The 17,318-nt window shown below is 36.3% G+C and overlaps 1 protein-coding gene across 3 annotated transcripts in view; it reads left to right on the top strand.

The window, feature by feature from the left end:
- TBCD (tubulin folding cofactor D) overlaps window positions 1–17,318 on the top strand; it is a 130,682-nt gene that overhangs the window by 44,666 nt on the left and 68,698 nt on the right. For all 3 annotated transcript variants that reach the window (XM_075044876.1, XM_075044874.1, XM_075044875.1), the window contains exon 15: window positions 10,554–10,710. In XM_075044876.1, the coding sequence (XP_074900977.1) occupies window positions 10,554–10,710 (157 nt within the window). The remainder of the gene's footprint in view (window positions 1–10,553; window positions 10,711–17,318) is intronic.

Genomic DNA, 17,318 nt, shown 5'->3' with positions numbered 1-17,318 from the left:
ATTGCGGTAACTCATGCTGTGCCCCAAAACATTACATGATTCTTGTACAATATTCTCATAATTATTTTCTTCTATCCCATATGAATAGTTATTAGTCTTAATGCTTTTCGAATAACACCTTTGAAATGTGCCTTTGTTTTTCATAACGATTCCAGTCCCTGACTTCGGAGATATGTCTGGGCAGATTACCTTGCTGATGTTTGTGAGCCACTTGTTCATGATTACTAGAGCAAATTATTTGTATGGGAAAAGAATAAAAGCTCAGCAGTTAATAGCAACTGCAGATCATATTTTTAGATATTTATTGTGGCCCGTACTGTTAGTGTTTGGCCTGGAACTAGGATGATATTCCTTCTGGTTCCCATCCTCGCCCTTGGGCACTGAAACACCTTGGGGGAAGTAGGTAACATCACAAATTGACACTGTGGGCAAAACTATGAACTGTTTATAAGAAGGGTTTTTTTTAATAGTCATTCTTTTCATCGCCAGTCATTCTTTTCATCGCCAGTCATTCTAGTAGAGATGTAAAATGTACCTTTCTTCAGTTTCTGTTTGATGCTCTGGTTATAATTCCCTTTTAAAATGTATTATTTTTGAAGTGTTTTTCATGCAGAATATTTTTTCCTTTTCTGCTTTGATTTCAAGACTTAAGCCAGAGACTCTGAGACAGTTCTCTCACCTAGATGAAGTTTTTCTTGTTGAATCCAGTAGTAGAACCTGAGTTGTGTCATGTGCAGTTCTAGTATATATTAAGTCAGTCCCACACATTTTTCTTCAAGGCATAATTGGCGTTGTGCTGCTGTGATGCCGCTCTGACAAAGAGAGCAGTGAGGTATATAATGAATACTCCTAGACTCAAAATATTCTTAGCTTTCAGTTATTCTTTGAAACATGTCAAATTTTATAAAGATTTATGATTACTATAAGTTGTCTACTATTTAAATAAATTTTAAAAGTGGGGAATATAAACCAGCAAGTGAAATCTGATGTTTTATTCCATTAAAAAAATACTAACGTTGCAGTTCTTGAACTGCAGTTTGTCTGTTATGTTTTGGAGTTCAAAGTTACATGTTACCATTTAGCTGTAAAATTTCAGTTGTTTTTAGAACAGGTCATGAAGCTAAATTTGCATGTAGGGAAAACTACCACCCACCCCCCCCCCCCCCCCAAATGGCCAGAAGTAATTTAAAATCTTATGATCTGATGATGTATTTGTGTGAATTTCTACATTTGGAATTGCAGCACTCCTAAATGAAACATTTCTTACTGTACAGCATAAGTTAGGGCCAAAAACTTATATTTCAGTGTGGTTTCAGTATGATTTCACATCTTTTGTTTTGTGCTGTATTTGTGGTTTTGTAGGCTTCAGACTATTATTTATAGGGGTTTTTTATTTAATTGGGTGGGGATAAATACTAAACAAACAAGAGAATCCTAGTTTACTTGAATTTCTGGTTTGCTTGTGAAAGGACGTTATTAAAATTTCTCTTGATGACAGCATAGTATAAACTTTCTAGCTAATAAGGTGTGTCATATATAGGAACATGAAACTTCCTAGGCGTTCTTAATATGTCAGTGGTGAGATTAAAAGTGTTCTGGTGTTAAACTCTCTCAGTGGCTTGCTGACCACTGAATAGTTGCAGCTGTATCTGCTAAATGGCTAGGGGCCTAAACTTTCTCTACTTAAACACCAGAAAAAGTCTCTTAAATGAAATCAGTGGTAGAACTATTAGTGTTTCACAGTCAAAGATAACTTGCTCTTTTTTTTCTGTTTGTTTGTTGTGCGTTATGTGGTCCTATTTTTACTATAAAACCAGGTATGTTTAAAATAAGGTTGGAAACATTTGCATCTCTGAAGAGTAAGAAAAGGAAGCCAGGGAAAGAAGATTGGAGGAGCTGCATGGTTACACTTGCAATGAATTAGTGCTTATTTTGGGAGGATTCCAGCCAGAAAGACGTTGTTTTTGATCTGCCTGTCTTTTTATATACCCTTACCCATTCACAGTGAATAGACTGAAGCAATCCAACAATCCCCCTCTCCTTTTTTAATTGTGGCAACAATAAAAGCAACATTTAAACAGAAGGCCATAATGCTGATGAGATACACAGATAACGGCTAATTCAGAAGTCTGCTGGTGGTGGATCAATCCAAGTGATCCAAATCTTAAATTTGACTTTTTAAATCTTGGAACAAATGGAAAGGGTAGAAGTAGAGAGAGTGGAAAAAAAAAATGCGTGAAGAACCAGATTTTATTTCTTCTGATTATAAATAACCTTCAGAATAAAAGGAGAAACATAGTGTGAGAAGAAAGTGGGGAGCATTGAGGTCTGCAGTTAAGTACTGCAGTTAGTGAGGGGGTTGAGAGATATGAGAGGGGACTTGGCAGTTTGTGTTGTCTTGGGATTCAGTGACAAAAGTAGTATGCTTTTTACCTTTTCAAAGAGGTCAGACACAATGCTACTGGTATCCAAAAAGACTCTGGCTTAGGGAAATATTTTGTGTATTATTTCTGCTGAATGATAAGCACATTTTTTAAACAGTTGCTTCGGTTGACATTTTTTCTTTGTTTTAAAAATGTCCCATTGTCAAGTATATTTTTGGTGAAAAGTTTGTATTAAATGTCTCTCATGCTGTCAGAAAGTTTCAAATAGATGCAGCTAATCTCAATAGCAGATGCTATGGCTTTGAAAGAATATCTGTATGCATGACTTCTCTGTCTGCAATTTTAAAATTCCCTCAGCTTCTGTTGCAAATATCTTATTGATTTGGTTAGAGTGGATACATGCCCTGTGATAGTACCAGATTATCTGTGTTCTGGTGCAGAGAATGCTTACATATTTGCTAGTTATTGATAAGAGATTGGATTCCTGTGTATTTTACCTGAGAGTACAGAGAATGGTGCTTCCTGATATTTATATATAGCTTGATATACTTAAAAAAAACCCCACAACACCAAAGTCTGAAAAACTCTACACACAATGAAAAAAGGAGCATTTTTTCTTGTCCAATTTCACTGTGCCATTTATTAAAAGAAAAAAAACCAAAAAGTAAAAACAATACTGTTTACAAGTGTGTTCTAGAAAGAGGTTTAACTTGGACTAAGATTTAAATAGTCCTATAGAAATCTACTATGTAACTTCCTAAACTTGTTCACATACTGTGTTTTTAAGGATCACCTTCTGTGTTTTCATATTCCAGAATTAGTTGCTTGATACTGATTTGTAGCTGCCAGGGTTTTTGGAGGACAACGCATCAGGAAGTCAGGCTTCTGAAATGTGTTAGTCTATTCTGTAGTGGTAGTTAACCATGAGGCTTTTGGCAAGATTCTAGGTACTTTTCATCATAGATACAGGAAGAAATGAAAAAAAGATCTACCTGTCTTAGGTGGACTCTGAGAAAATAGAGAACGCCCAAACCTGAAAGGCTGGTTACAGAAGAATTCCTTTTCTCTAACACCCAGGTGAACTTTAAAAATGATGCATGGTCTTGAGAATAGTATTTTTAAAAGTTATAATGCATATGTCACTGTAATAGTTTTCAAATTAGCAAGGAAGCATTATAAATAGTGCAGATTTTTTTTTTTTTTTTCACTAGCCAGCAGGTATGAGCAAGAATAAATGCCATCGCTGAAGCCGTAGCAGGAAAGGTCCCTCCCCCAGCGCAACTGGGAAATGGTATAAATACTAAGCAGGGAATAAATGACAATGAATTGCTTCTAGCTTTTTCACTGTAGGGTTTATCTCAGTGTTGCACAACCTTAGCCTAAAGGTTGGGGTTTTTTTGGTGATTTTTCTTTTCTGACATGCAGTGTTAAAAGTTTACGAAATTTTATACTCCTTCAGAGTAAGTAATTCATTTGCTTAGTAGGATTCCTTCATAAGCCTGTTTCTTCGTGTCCTTAAACTGCAGTTTGCTACTGGTTAAGTTAAAGGAAGAGCTCTGTTAGCTGTAAACCTGTATGAAGGTCTCTAGTTATGGCCTTGGGCGTTAGTGGGTAGGTGAATCCCCAAAATACTCAGTGCTCTGTGCTTCAGAGAAGCTAGATCAATACTGTCTTAGGTCAGCTGCAGGTCTTTCAATGTAGCCAGCTAGGGGAGCTTAAATATTTTGAGTTTTTATGGCTGCATTAGATAATGATGTTGAGATAGACTGGCCAAAATCTAGATCTGTCTGCTTCCTCATTGGCCCCTTGCCATACTCAAAAGCTCACACTAACTTCAGTGTTGTAGCACTTCTGCAAAGCTGCCATTAGTTTATTGAAGAAGATACCTTGGAAATGACAGCCGGCATCCATTTCTTTTAAATACTGTAATTAATATGACTGGTATCAAACAGTAAGCCTTTGGTAGAGATGTAGTTAGAATGTAGTTCTTTAGGGCAACATCCAACTTAACCGACAATCCCTTCTCTCTGCCTGAAAGCCGGTCTTTGCATTACATATTCTCCTTCCTCAGCAGTGAGGCAGACAACAATCTTCTTTGCTGCCTAGCTGTGATTCATTGCTAGAGCAGGTCTTACCTGTGTGCTGACTGAGATAGGTCCATGGAAAAAAAATATCACGTGATCATATAATTAAAGACTCTCTTAATTCATTACGTAGTGAGAGACTGAACTGAGATTGCAACCAGACAGACACAGCCCTTCATAGTCACGGGTTAGAAAATGCTTATTTGGTTTGTGGATATGCATATATATAGCTTCATATACGTGGGTCAGTGTTAAGAATTGTGAGAAAGTTATGGCAGCTTAAGAGACTTCAGCTGTTAAATTCTCACATATCTTCTGAGCATGCATGAATTGTGATACTCTTTCCTTCTTCCCTGGCAAACTCCTAACTGGGTCAGAATGGGGTGCAGGAATGAGAGAAGAGAGGCCACCTGTTGACAGTTGTAGGCACTTGCCCTACAGGATGCAATGTTAGAGCATTTCACAGAAACACCGAGAATTTTTCGACAGGCAAAGCAGCATGTGCATTTTCTGATCCTCACTGGCTAATTTATCATCTGGATGAAATAGTCCTTTAAGAGTAAATTCTGAAGCAGACAGCTTGTACAGAAAATGAGAACAAATCATAAATGTTTGGCAGAACTTTAAACAAATATTTATTTCTGATAATGAGCCTAACCTGAAATTATCTATGTTTGCATCTGTGTTGATATATTAAATATTAGTATAACAGCCCTAATGAAGTTACAATTAGGACCTGCCTCTTTTTCTAAAAGAGGTTAGAGTGCCATGTAAGAGCATGTGGTCTCAAATCTGAAATTCTTTACACTGAAAAGCCAGAGTTCTTTTTTTAGCATATGAGTGATAGTAATAGGTATGCTATTTAAAACATGGGAAGCTGACATACTGTAGATATGGCTGTTTACAATTTTTTTTATGCCTGAGGCTCACAAAGTGGATGAACGTACCGAAGGATACTTCTGCAATGAGTTAGTTTCGTTGAAGAAAAATTTGAAGAATAAAATTATTCTTTGTACTGATATTTATAAGTGTGCTTAAACTTCATAATTAATTAATTGTAATGTTCTTAGCTGCTCCTACAGTGACATTGTGTACAATACTTCCTTCAGTAATAGCAGACAACCTTTTTTTTTGGTAGTATTTTTTCTTAATGTTTTATAATTCTAAAATAGAAGGTTTTGCACTATACTACTTTTGAATTGGGAAGGCTTCTCTGCATAAAGGGTTCATACCAAAATTTAAGACTTATCTAAAAGGTAACATTAACTTAATCTGTTTTAAGAGTGTCATATTTTAGTTTTAAACTAAATTTAGACAATTCTTAATTAACTTGAGATCCAGTGAAAATCTGTTTTAAATGAAATAGAGTTGTCATGAAATTTTGCAATTTTCTTGTGGAGACAAGACCTAAGGCTAAGGAACAGGTTTTTGTTGTTGTTTGTTTGTTTGTTTGTTTAATTGCTGTATTTGTATGTTTTATATGATAAACATTGCAATAAATTTAAAAAAAAATTACAATCTGAAGTTAAAGTAACATAGGGCTCCTGATGGTATGTGTTATAGTCTAGGTTTGTGTAAAGTATGTTTTTAAAGGCACTTTTTAATAGGAATAGTATGAGGCATTTTCTGTTTACATATATGTGACCTTTCATTATACAATGTCTTCCATGAGTTTTCTTAACTAGGTGTTCAGTGTCTTATCACCTGCACCTGAAAGGTGCTAAGCATCTGATTGTTTAAAACCTGTCTCTAAAAAGCAAAATATCTGTGCAACCCGTCTCCAGTATGAGAAAAAAATCCTGTTGTTTGTAATGCTTTGAAGCCAGAAGTTGTTTCTTTATTTTCACAAGGCTTGAGCAAAGAGCTGTGTTGCAACCTGCAGTTATGTAGTTAGGTAAGGCAGGGTGGAGTGTAACAGGTGCTTATTAATACCTCTAGGCTACAGGTAAAGGTGACTGTATTTTCTTGAGTGTTCATAGACCTAAACAGGTGGATATTGTTTTAATAATTAGGTTGAGAGTGGACACTATTTATTCTCTGTTTTTAATGGCAAACTTCTAGTGTAGATCTATGAAAGAAATGGTACCTTTTAAAGTTAAGTAACAATTCAGGTCATCTCCTTGTTGTATCTCCTGGCCTCCTACTTTTAAATAAAAAAGGTATGTTCATAATTTCAGAAATAAAGAAATTTGCCTCTGCCCTTCTAAACTAAAATAAGTTTATTCTGGAATTTTTTTTTTTTTAATAAATTGGTTTTAGGTATGAATTAAACATGATCTTAAATCCGAAAAATTGAAACAGTACAGAGCAGCACAGTACAACACTGTGACTATACTGAATATCTGAGAGGTGATTATAATGGTGAAATGAAATTGCATAACATACAAAATGCAGAAGCAGACTACAAAGCTTTGAATGTCATTGCTGCTTTGTGTATCAAACAATGCTTTAGAAGAGCATGAATGTGAACAGTTTTAAATCAGAGAAAAATGTTAAATAAAATTTAACTTCGTATTTTGTGTGTAGACTGAAGACAAAAAGTGTACATGAGCTAATGCGAACACAGAGTCTGTCAAACTGTGGATTAGGAAGGCATTTTCTAAGATATTTTACTTACAGTGGACTAAATACTACAGATGGTTTTGCCTGTATTGCTCCTTCATGACTTCCTTCAGCCAGGCTCTTCTGACACTGTAGGAAGCCATAGTAGAAAAAAACCCTGCATTGTGTTTGAAGAACTCTAGGGTAAAGAATGAAGTGAAACCTGGAATTTTTGATAGTGTTTCTGTTGGGGTTTTATGACTCCTAAATAGCAACAGGAAATGTAATGCTGGACCCACTTTTTCAAACATGCCAACATTTGTCAGGAGCAATTTTTATATGTTATTTCCCATAGTCCACGAGTAAATATTTGACCAGTGATAGCATGAAAACTTTAACAGATGACCCCTAGATGAGTATTTCCCTTCTTGTTGTCATTGTTGTATTTATATTTACTTAGCCCTTACTGCTGCATACTTCACCTTGTTTTCCTTGTTTCTCCCACCTTCTAAATGTCCACTTTTGTATCCTTCCTCTTCTTTAACCCCCTTTGCTCTTCAGACTTTGCAGTCATGTTGTTTCTCTTGTAGCAGCAACGCTTTGAGTCCTAGACACAGGAGTAGGACATCAAAGAGGTGTGAGTCCAAAGGCCTGCTGCAAGATAATAGGGAAAGCTTGAGCTGCTTAGAGTAACAGTGCTGCTGTTCTGGCGTTTTCTTAGTAACTGCTGTTACAGACCCGGGCAGCATCACTTCTGTCTTAGACTGACCCTAATAAGCCAGGTGCTGTTTGGTATTGTCCCTACTATTTGGGAAATTAATGCCCTGAATTGAAAAAACATGGTTTGTATCATCTGTATGAAAGAAAAAATGTGAAGAGCTGCTTGTGGCTCCTTCTTACACATTTCCTTCAGTGCATGGAGAGATGAGAGTGCACTCACAGCTGTCTAAAGTAGCTGGAGTAATCACCCTATGCTGAAGGAAATTTGCAGCAGCTTTGCAAAATTGCCTTTGGCATCTGTTTTAAGTGTTCCTGTAGAACCAGCAAATTCCATTTTTTTTTCATGAGTTGATGCAGCATTTTTCAAAACAAGCTAGTCAACATTTTTAAAGATTTTTATTGCAGTTTCTTTCGGAACTGGGAAGTGCCCAAATACCCATCCATCTTTGCTATATCATTGTTCCTGAATGGGAATTGCTTTTTTTCCCATGTAGTGCTTGTGCTCCTAATGGTCATATCTTGTCCATCCCTCTGATTACTGCTTTATTTTCTTTAGTAGGTTAAAATGAATTTAAATGGCATTTTAACACTTCCCTTCTCCAGTTGTGGTGCATATTCTTTTTGTTTAAAGTAGCAGGCATACAGTGATGAACTGTACGTTGAAGTTTAATTATTTTCTGATTATATCCACTCAAGGATATCCAGGCACAGTTTGCTAATGAAATACAGCCCAGTGATCCCATTTCTTGTTCACCTTTTGACAAGTATTTTCTAAGGAAAAAAGATACATTTGATAAATTGATACAAGAAAGAAAATCAGGAGAGAAATTGTTTCTTCTTTTTCTAGAGGCTGTTGTTTCTACAGACATTATTCATTTATTAAAGACATGCCATCTGGAGAAAGATGTATTCAAATTATATATCTGGATTTGCAAATGCCAAAAGAAGGCCCTCTGGGGAGCCTTGCATACATATAGTATTTCATAAACTGTGGCAATGTATTACTACAACTGTGTAAGAGTATTCTTCTTTAAGTTTTTGGAAGCTCTCTTATCTGTAGGAAAACATTATTGACTTCTGCAGTTTTGATGGGGACATGAGCATGAAAGTGAAATTCTTAATCTACTTGTTTTCCCAAGCTTTTTTTTGTTACTTCCTTATAATAACAGTACCTGTGTTTATAAAGCCTTTGTGATAAGATTCTGGGATCTTAATTTGCCTTTACTCCTCTTTTACTACTCTGCTTGCTCTGTTTTCCTCAATATGATTAAAAAAAAAAAGAAAATAAAGAAAAAAAAGAAGAGCTGTTGTGTACTGTTGACCCACTGTGGTTCCAGTGCTCAGCCTGGGCTTACGCTCTGTGCAGCTGCATTTCCTCTGGAGCTCCCTCAATAGAATGTGGCACAGAGACATATGTTATATTGACGTCTGTAGCTTTTAGGCCTTTATTGGCTAAACCATACTCAATCCAAAGTTTCTCAGGTTGTCCATTAAATCAGGAAACAATGCTTGATACATTCATTTCTAAGAGCTGCCTTGGATAAGATGGCTATCATATCAGTTGATTTTTGGATCATGATTTGTTTAATGAACACAGGTAATGCCACTCTTTTCCCAGAATGGGATGTCATGAGACAGCATTTTCAAATTTGGGCATTAGAATCAATTTAAGTGCATTTTGAGTACATTTGGAAGTGCAGTGCATGATTCCATATTGCTGTTTAGGTTGCACATATCTCCTCATTTATTTCCTCACTGTCTAACAAAAACAAATGTGTTGGTGAAATTGATATAATTAACATGACTGATAGAAGAAAAAAAAAAGACATTGATGACTTTTTTTTTTTTTTTTTTTTTTGTGTACTGTTTTCCTTCATCAAAGGCTTCTGGTCTTGCATGAAATCATTCCGTGCTGGTGAACAGGCATGTAGTCATCACTGTTGTTTTGGATGTCTAAGCAGAAATGAGAATAAAGCCCACCTGTTTGCATTTCTAGGTTACATTGCAGTTTTATACATATTCTGTCTTTATGATCTGTGCACTTTGGCAGTGCTGATAGGTTCAAGCTTAAAACACTGCATTGAAGTCACTCAAAGTAGCAGCTCGATGGGGAATAAAATATCATGGTTTACTTGTTTGTCGTAATTTTTGCATTAAGCATGTGTCCTAGTTTCAGCTGGGATAGAGTTAACTGTCTTCCTAGTAGCTGGTGCGGTCACTTTGCTTTAAGATTATACAAAAATTGTGCTTAGGTCCCTTTCAAGATTGGTATGCTGATGATTCACAAGCATTGTTAATTAAGAAGAACTTGTCATAGGACTTCTACTATGATAAATGTTGCCTGCTAATAGATGGATACTGATTATTTTATGGTAGTTACAATACTGTATTTCTTAAGAAATTTTTTTTATAACCATAGATGCTGCTGTAATACTTAAAAGTCCACTACTTTCAAAAATGGACACTTTAAAATTTTGCATTTTAAAATTACTTTGGCTTTGAACATCTATCACTGAGTGATAAAGGATATCAATGTTACTTCACATGTAACCCACTTCCTTTAATTATCATTGAATTATATGTGAAGGAAATAAAAAAATAAACTGCTACTGACAAAGAAGCAAAATAGTGTATTAAAAACCCCAGCTCTTTCTAATCAACTTCAAAATTAGCACACATTAAGACCCGTGCTTTCTTTTCTTTCAGAACACACAACTCCACCTTGTGTCTTTTCTCTAATAATCACTGAATACTCTTGTACCTTTTTTTTTGGTTCACTGTATGGTCCTAATTGTTGCTTTTGTACTTTTTTTTATTTTAACAGTTGTTCCTGTCATTTTGAAAGCGCTGACATATGACGAGAAGAGGGGGGCATGCAGCGTGGGTTCCAACGTGAGAGATGCAGCATGCTATGTTTGCTGGGCCTTTGCTCGTGCTTACGATCCTGCAGAACTGATACCATTTATTAGTCAGATTTCAAGGTAAGTTGTGGCAAAATGAAACTGAGCTATTTACAGTTAATTTTTAAAATCTATTCAAAATTAGGAAGGAGCTAGAAGTTAATCTAATAGTCTAATTCTGTATCTTCTAGAAGTTAATGACCTACTAGTCTAATGCTCTATCTTTAAGAAATTTAAAATTACATATTGACCAAAAGTGATACATCTATTTAGGGGAAATACCTTCATGGTTAAAAAGTAGCCAGTGTGTCCCATATAACATTAATGAAATTAATTCATCTCTGGATTTTGTTTGCCAAGGAATGGATATTTTTATTTCTCTGTGACAATTTTTAATAAAGTTCACTGATTCATGCTAACAGATATGCTGAATATCTTAAAGCATTGAATATAGGTGGGATGACGATGACGTAAACAGTACCGTTGGCTTTCTGTGTAATTGTTGAAGTCTAAAATTTCTTTCTGTTGTGGTATGATGCAGTTTAACTTTTCGGATTGAAATGCATTTAAATATTTCCTTATCAAGTGTGATGACTTCATTTCCTTCTGTTTATCTGTCATAAGAAAACCAAAGAAAAATCCAAAGAAAAGCAATGTAAGAAGATTCAGAGAAATTAGGAGAGCATTGGGAGGTGGGGGGCAGTCATCTGTTGTCTGCTTAATGACCTGCTTTATGGTTAGCTCAGCAAACAGATTTGAGGAAGTTTAAGAAGATTTGGTTTCTGTTTCAAAAGACTTTCAAAAGCAAAATTTTCAAAAGATTTTCAAATCAAAACCTGTGATACTGCAATGGTGGACTAGAACTTGGTGCAGCTTTTCACTTAATACTGATGATATTTTTACAGATACAAATTGGTTTTACCTTTTTTCTTTCATCTCATGCTTTTCCTCCTATTTGCTTGTGGGATTCTCTCTTTAGCATTTAGTCTTTTTGTTGTCAGCACACTGGCTGACATTTTGAGGTGTCTTTAATGGGTGATTTGCACTGCAAACACAAAGAGGTAGCTTCTAACAGTTTCTTGGCAGGCTTTTAGTACAACCATTGATAGGAGCAACTCAGACATCTTTGTCTCCATCTGAGGAGTTTTGATCAGTAGTCATTTCGTATTATCTTTTTTAAAAAAAAAAAGTTTGGATTATACAGTGATTTGTGGTCCTGGATATCTGTTTCAATTTCTAGAGACTGACGGAACTATTTCAATCTCATCCAAAAAGCCTGTTTTGGAAACACAGGATTGATTACTTAACTTAGCTCATCAGGTTCCCAAAGAATATGTAATTTTTTCTTTCCTCTTTAAAACTTTTTTTTAAAGTTCTTTGGGACAGTCTGTAAGACCTACGTGTCCATTTTTATTCCTTCATCCTTGTATCCCCACTTTCCAGTGCTGGTCCTTTAATGCAGGGTCACACAACAGTGTCTCTTATCTGTGTGGTACTTGCTCCTGGGGTTTTTCGAGACCTTGATAAAATCTTTCTGTCTAAGAACTTGCTGTCAAATTTCTTCAGGCCAAACGCTGTTTTTCTTCTTTTTTTTTAAGCTGTCATGTCTTTTCTCTGAAGTGAGCAGAAAAAAAAATTCTAAGACATCTTAGCCTTTTCTCTCTGGTAAAGCAGCCTCATGTTTTGATGATGTTTCATGTACAGTAGTGTAGATACTAAAGGAGAGGAGTCTTGTAACACCAAGCTGTGCTAGAACATGATGCCATCCACTGTCTCTGGATGACTTTCAGAGAGTGTGGTGCACCAGAACACACCTGCTTCAGTTAAGCATGCTAGAAACAGTGATACTTGCCATAGTAAGTTATTAAAGAAATATTTTATTTTGAAGGATCATATTTAATTCCCTTCCAGCTGAGTTCATGGTAAATTATATATAGTATGAAATTCTTAACATAAAGGTACCTAAAGATGGGTTTGCACAGTGAAATAATGATGTGATTACATCTTGGGTTGTATTTCCTATTTTTAATCTAACCAGCACAAGTAATGGTAGCAACAAAGACACAGTGACACTCATGACCAGAATGCTAACAAATGTTTCTAACAGGCTGTTACCAGCTGTGCAGATTTATTTACTGCTATCTTTTAACTTGCAGGAATACATTTATATTCTCACTGCGAGCAAATCTTCAGGATGAGAGTAGCCATACCAATACTAAAGTCTGGTTCAAAACTGGTCCTTTTTGTAGATTTGGTCAGCAGCCTTATGAAAATAAATCCTCTGCTTCCATCCTCTGACTTAGTTGAACAACTTCAAGGTTTCTTTTAAGGTCTGGCAAGCTTGTTCCTTGTGAAACTTAAAAAGGCCTAAATGTGAGTGTGTAAGCCTTGTATTTATCAGAATTCTGATCTGTTCTGTTTATGAGTATTTTTCTTCTACTCATGATGCTTTGAGCAATATATTTCTTTTACTCCTTTTACACCACCATGGTGCAAAACAATGTTGTTCTCCATATGTTAGATGCAAGCTCACCATTTTGATTTTTCATGGTTTGTGGTATTTTGTTTTACTGTCACAAAGCTGGTAGTGGGAACTTGTGGACAGATATGAAGGAGGTTATGTTTCTGAAGAAGCTCCTGGCTTTTAGCTTTCAGACTGTTCTGGAAACAAATTCTTTTCTTTTTAGGAAAATGTCAAATGAAAATAGTTGATCTCTTCTACCTATGGTAGTAATAACAATTAATGCTGTGGCTATGCCAGCTATGACAACCTCAGTTGTTCAGAGTAAGTTGGTGGAGTGGAGAGACACAGGGCGTAAGGCAAGGGGGAATCTGAAAATTGCTTATGATCAGTTGTAAGGTGTTGTGGTTTGTATATGCTTAGTTTTCTAGCAAATCTGCACAGTATTTTAGCAAGTATTAATGCTATATTAAGGCTTTACTTAAAAATCTTGGTAGTTATGTTGGCCATACCTTTTCTAAATATAATCAGCACTTGAAGGTAGAATTGCCACTGCAAAGAGAAATGGTGAAAAAAAATATTCAAATAAAGTATGACACACAGTTTCACCTATTGTGTCAGCAAGCCGATAATTACATACAGCTTTTTTTTAAATCTAGCCTTAGGTGTGTCACTGTTTTACTTAAAGAAGAGTCATACTTCTAGCCACAAGCAAATTGTTGCTACCCGTAAAAAAATGCAGAACTCAGCATCTTGAAACAAAGTACATAATATCCATTGTGAGCTGAATTACACAGCAAAAACAGCTGCCTATATAAGAATACAAGCTATTTGATTCTTACAGAAAAATAATAAATCATTTACCTGAAAGGAAAATACTACCTCCTTAAAAAATTGTAATGAGTGATTGCAATCCTGAAGAGTTTGCCTCATCTTGGTGCTAGAAGTTGCAAGTGGTTTATCCTTCATTCACAGTCTTTAACACTGCTGTTTAATTGGCTGGAGGAACACAGATAATGCCGAACTTGGAGCATAAGTAGCTGGTTGCTACACAGACTCGAAAGGCAAGGCGGTCATCATGGTAGAGTAAACGCACTGGTGGTTACTAGAAGTTGTTGACTTAAACAGTGAGCTGCTTCATGTCGTCCTACTTCATGTCATGGCCTTTGGCACATGTTAGTGTACCTTGCAGGAAACTCACTTGGGTATGAAAATACTGCAGAAGTACGCTACTTAAACTGGGTCCTGCCCCACACCCCATTCAGATTGTGGTACAGCAGTTACAAATTAAAGCAGAGGGGTAATTTGGTGGAGGGTTGTTTTTTTTTTCCTTTTCTTGCCTGCAAAGTTGTATCATCATGTAATGGAAAGACATTGTTTTCTGTGTTTTCAGTAGCCAAGGGACATAAACATTTCACTTTTGACTAGTGAAAAATCACCTTAAACTGTATAAAATCATATTTTTTTAGTAAAATTTATGGGAATGTTTTAAAAGAAATATCTGTCTCCATATTCAGCGATAGCTGTTTCTTCTCTGCTCTCTTATGAATGTTCTGTTATTAAGTGATGAAATTGTCAGAATATTGAAGTTACAAACTTAGATTGCTGTAGATTGTAGATCAGCCCTTCTCCCTCCTGACCTTACCACTCCTCTTCTAAGGAGAGGAAAAAAAAAAAAAGAAAAAGAAAAAAGATGGAAAACACTTAGTAGAAATACTCGCTGGAGAGTAGTTCAAATAGTACTTGCTCGTAATTTTACACGTCGGTATTTTTTCCCTATCCATATTTCAACAAGATACACTTACTCACATACGCTTATTTATTTTTTAAAGTCTAGTTAAACTGGTTCCTAAAACCTTGCCTGATGTATTCAAACTACAGGACCACAAAAGGAAAATTCTTGGCAAAACAGATGAAACTTCACTTTTATTGCAGGATAACCTTACGATGTTTTGAAATGCATGTCCTGAAGTTGCTATTCAAGCATATCTTTATAAAAGCACTACTTGAGCGAGCTTTTTTCTCTCCCAGTCTCTACAGGCATGCTCTCTTTTCAAGCTTACCTATGAGGAAAGTTAAACATAATATAACTTGGAAATACGGGTAATTTGATTCTTGCCCCCTTGGGTGTGGAAGTTACTGTGTGTAAAGTGGCAGGTGCACACTAAGAAGCCGAGCTGTTTTGTTTAAAACCTAAACAAATATAAAAAGAAAAACATAATTCTACTCTATTACACAATTATGGTGATTAAGTTGTTGCTGGCTATCTTAATTATTTGGAACTGTTGCATAGTCAGAATATAGTTTCATTTATCTGTCATTCGATGGTGTAGGTAATCAATAAATAAATCGTTATTTAGAAAGATCTAATTGCTATCTCCTGTTCAGCAGAATACTAACACAAATAGTGCATACAGCGTAGGAGTGCAGGCGGCTTTGCCTTCCCTGCGGTGGTGCGTTGTTTTTGAAGAGGGGAAAAAAAAAAAAGGAAGGTGTGGCTATGGATGAATGATGTAGTTTGCTCCAGGGCAAGATTGTCCTGCAGAATTGGGGAAAACTGAAGCGTTGCTTTGAGCTACATCTTGTACCATGATGAAATATTGAGAACAGCTTTCTTCTTTTATGTATTTGAATGTTACCTTTAGAAGAGAGTTGTGTGCCTACTGTGTCTTGGACTTGCGTAAAGTTATTTCCTGCAGGGGCATCATAGACCTTTTTTTTCCTTTTTTTTAATAGCAGCATTTATAACTCCTGTTCTAAGCATTTTTCTTAATGTTCTTTTCCACATGTGTATTTATTATACTTTATTCATTTTACCCCAGAACTTTGGGATTGGAGTAACACACTGAACGGTGTAGGATGCTGGGTGGCTAGCAGAAAGTATGAGCTCAGTGTAAGCTGGCTTAAAGGGACTGTGAAAGTATGCAGTGTAGAATTGGGAATGGTCACTGCATTTCTCCTTTTCTTCAGACATTCTTCTTGCCTAGATAAACAGGAGGAATTAAATCTGAGACTGTAGTCTGAAGGGCCTTTTCCCCTAGCAGTGCTGGCTGAAGCAGGCTCTTCTGTTTGCTCCTTCATCTGCATTGCTCCTGCAGTTGAGCATAGCATAGCTGCATGTGATAAAGTGAATGGGGGAGCTTCTCTGGTTTTAAGAAAAGCTAGTAAAAGAAAAATTAATTGAGCATGGATCTGTTTTCATCATCCAGCTTACTGTGTAGTCATTTCAGTTGGGGTACTGGCAGGACTGAAGAGGTGTGAAAAGGGCTGTTTGCAGCAGCAGCTCTCGACAGACTCAGGTCTGAACTCTGGTCGTGCCTCCTTTTTTTAACTTGCTTGGATTGTTCAAAACTGTTTTGCTTGTTATGAATATTATGCCTTCCCTTACCTAGTGTATAGTCGGGAGGAGAGTTTTCTGTCCTAAGTTAGACTTTTCCCTTTTTTGGGCTCAGGAAGGAAATTTTGGTTTTGTGCCAAATTGGCAAGAGGTTTGAGAGTTTATTTTTTTTCTTCCTGCAGCTTCAGGGTGGTATGCTTGAATTAATAGTAGTAAATTCTCAGAGGTTAGCAATAGGACAAGCTTTGTGCTGCTTGCGACTAGCATAGACTAGAAGTGCCTGCTACAGGTGATAAAGAAAATTCAGATTTTTTTTGTCTGGTACATCTGGTGCTTATAAGGAGAGGGTAACATGATATTTCTGTGTTGTGATGTCCATCACCTGGCCGGCCTCTGCTCTATGATTCTTTCTGCCTTGTCAGGGGAAGGTAATGAGGTCAGTGTTGGGCTGAGGAAGTGAGCAGCTAACATACTTTGAGTCCTTTTAACTTTCCCTGAAGCCAATTAATTGAGTAGTTAGGGGAAGGGATAGGGAAGAAAGGAAGAATTATTAGTTGACTGATAGAATTGCAACTTGCTTTTTAAAGTCCATTTGCGTTTACTGTACACTTAACTGCTTGTCGTGCATACAGGCTAAATATACCTCAAGGAACTACAAAAGGTGTTTCATAGAGCCTGCAAGATGCAAAGACATTCTTTGCTCTACCTGTTAGTAGTCAGGTGTGGTACATTTCAGGCAAGTCAAGACATGATTCTTTAACTAGCTTAAAAAAAAAATCCCACTTTGTTTGACATAAACAGTTTCTTTATGTTAGGAAATCCTGGTGGAGTATCACATAAACTCCCACGACAAAGCAGACAGGTGAAGACACCATAGACATGTTTCATCTT

This window comes from Buteo buteo, chromosome 13, assembly GCF_964188355.1.
Source record: "Buteo buteo chromosome 13, bButBut1.hap1.1, whole genome shotgun sequence".
NCBI classification, from domain to species: Eukaryota; Metazoa; Chordata; class Aves; order Accipitriformes; family Accipitridae; genus Buteo; species Buteo buteo.
Note: the sequence above shows the minus strand (reverse complement) of the source record. Positions and strands in the feature narration are given on the sequence as shown.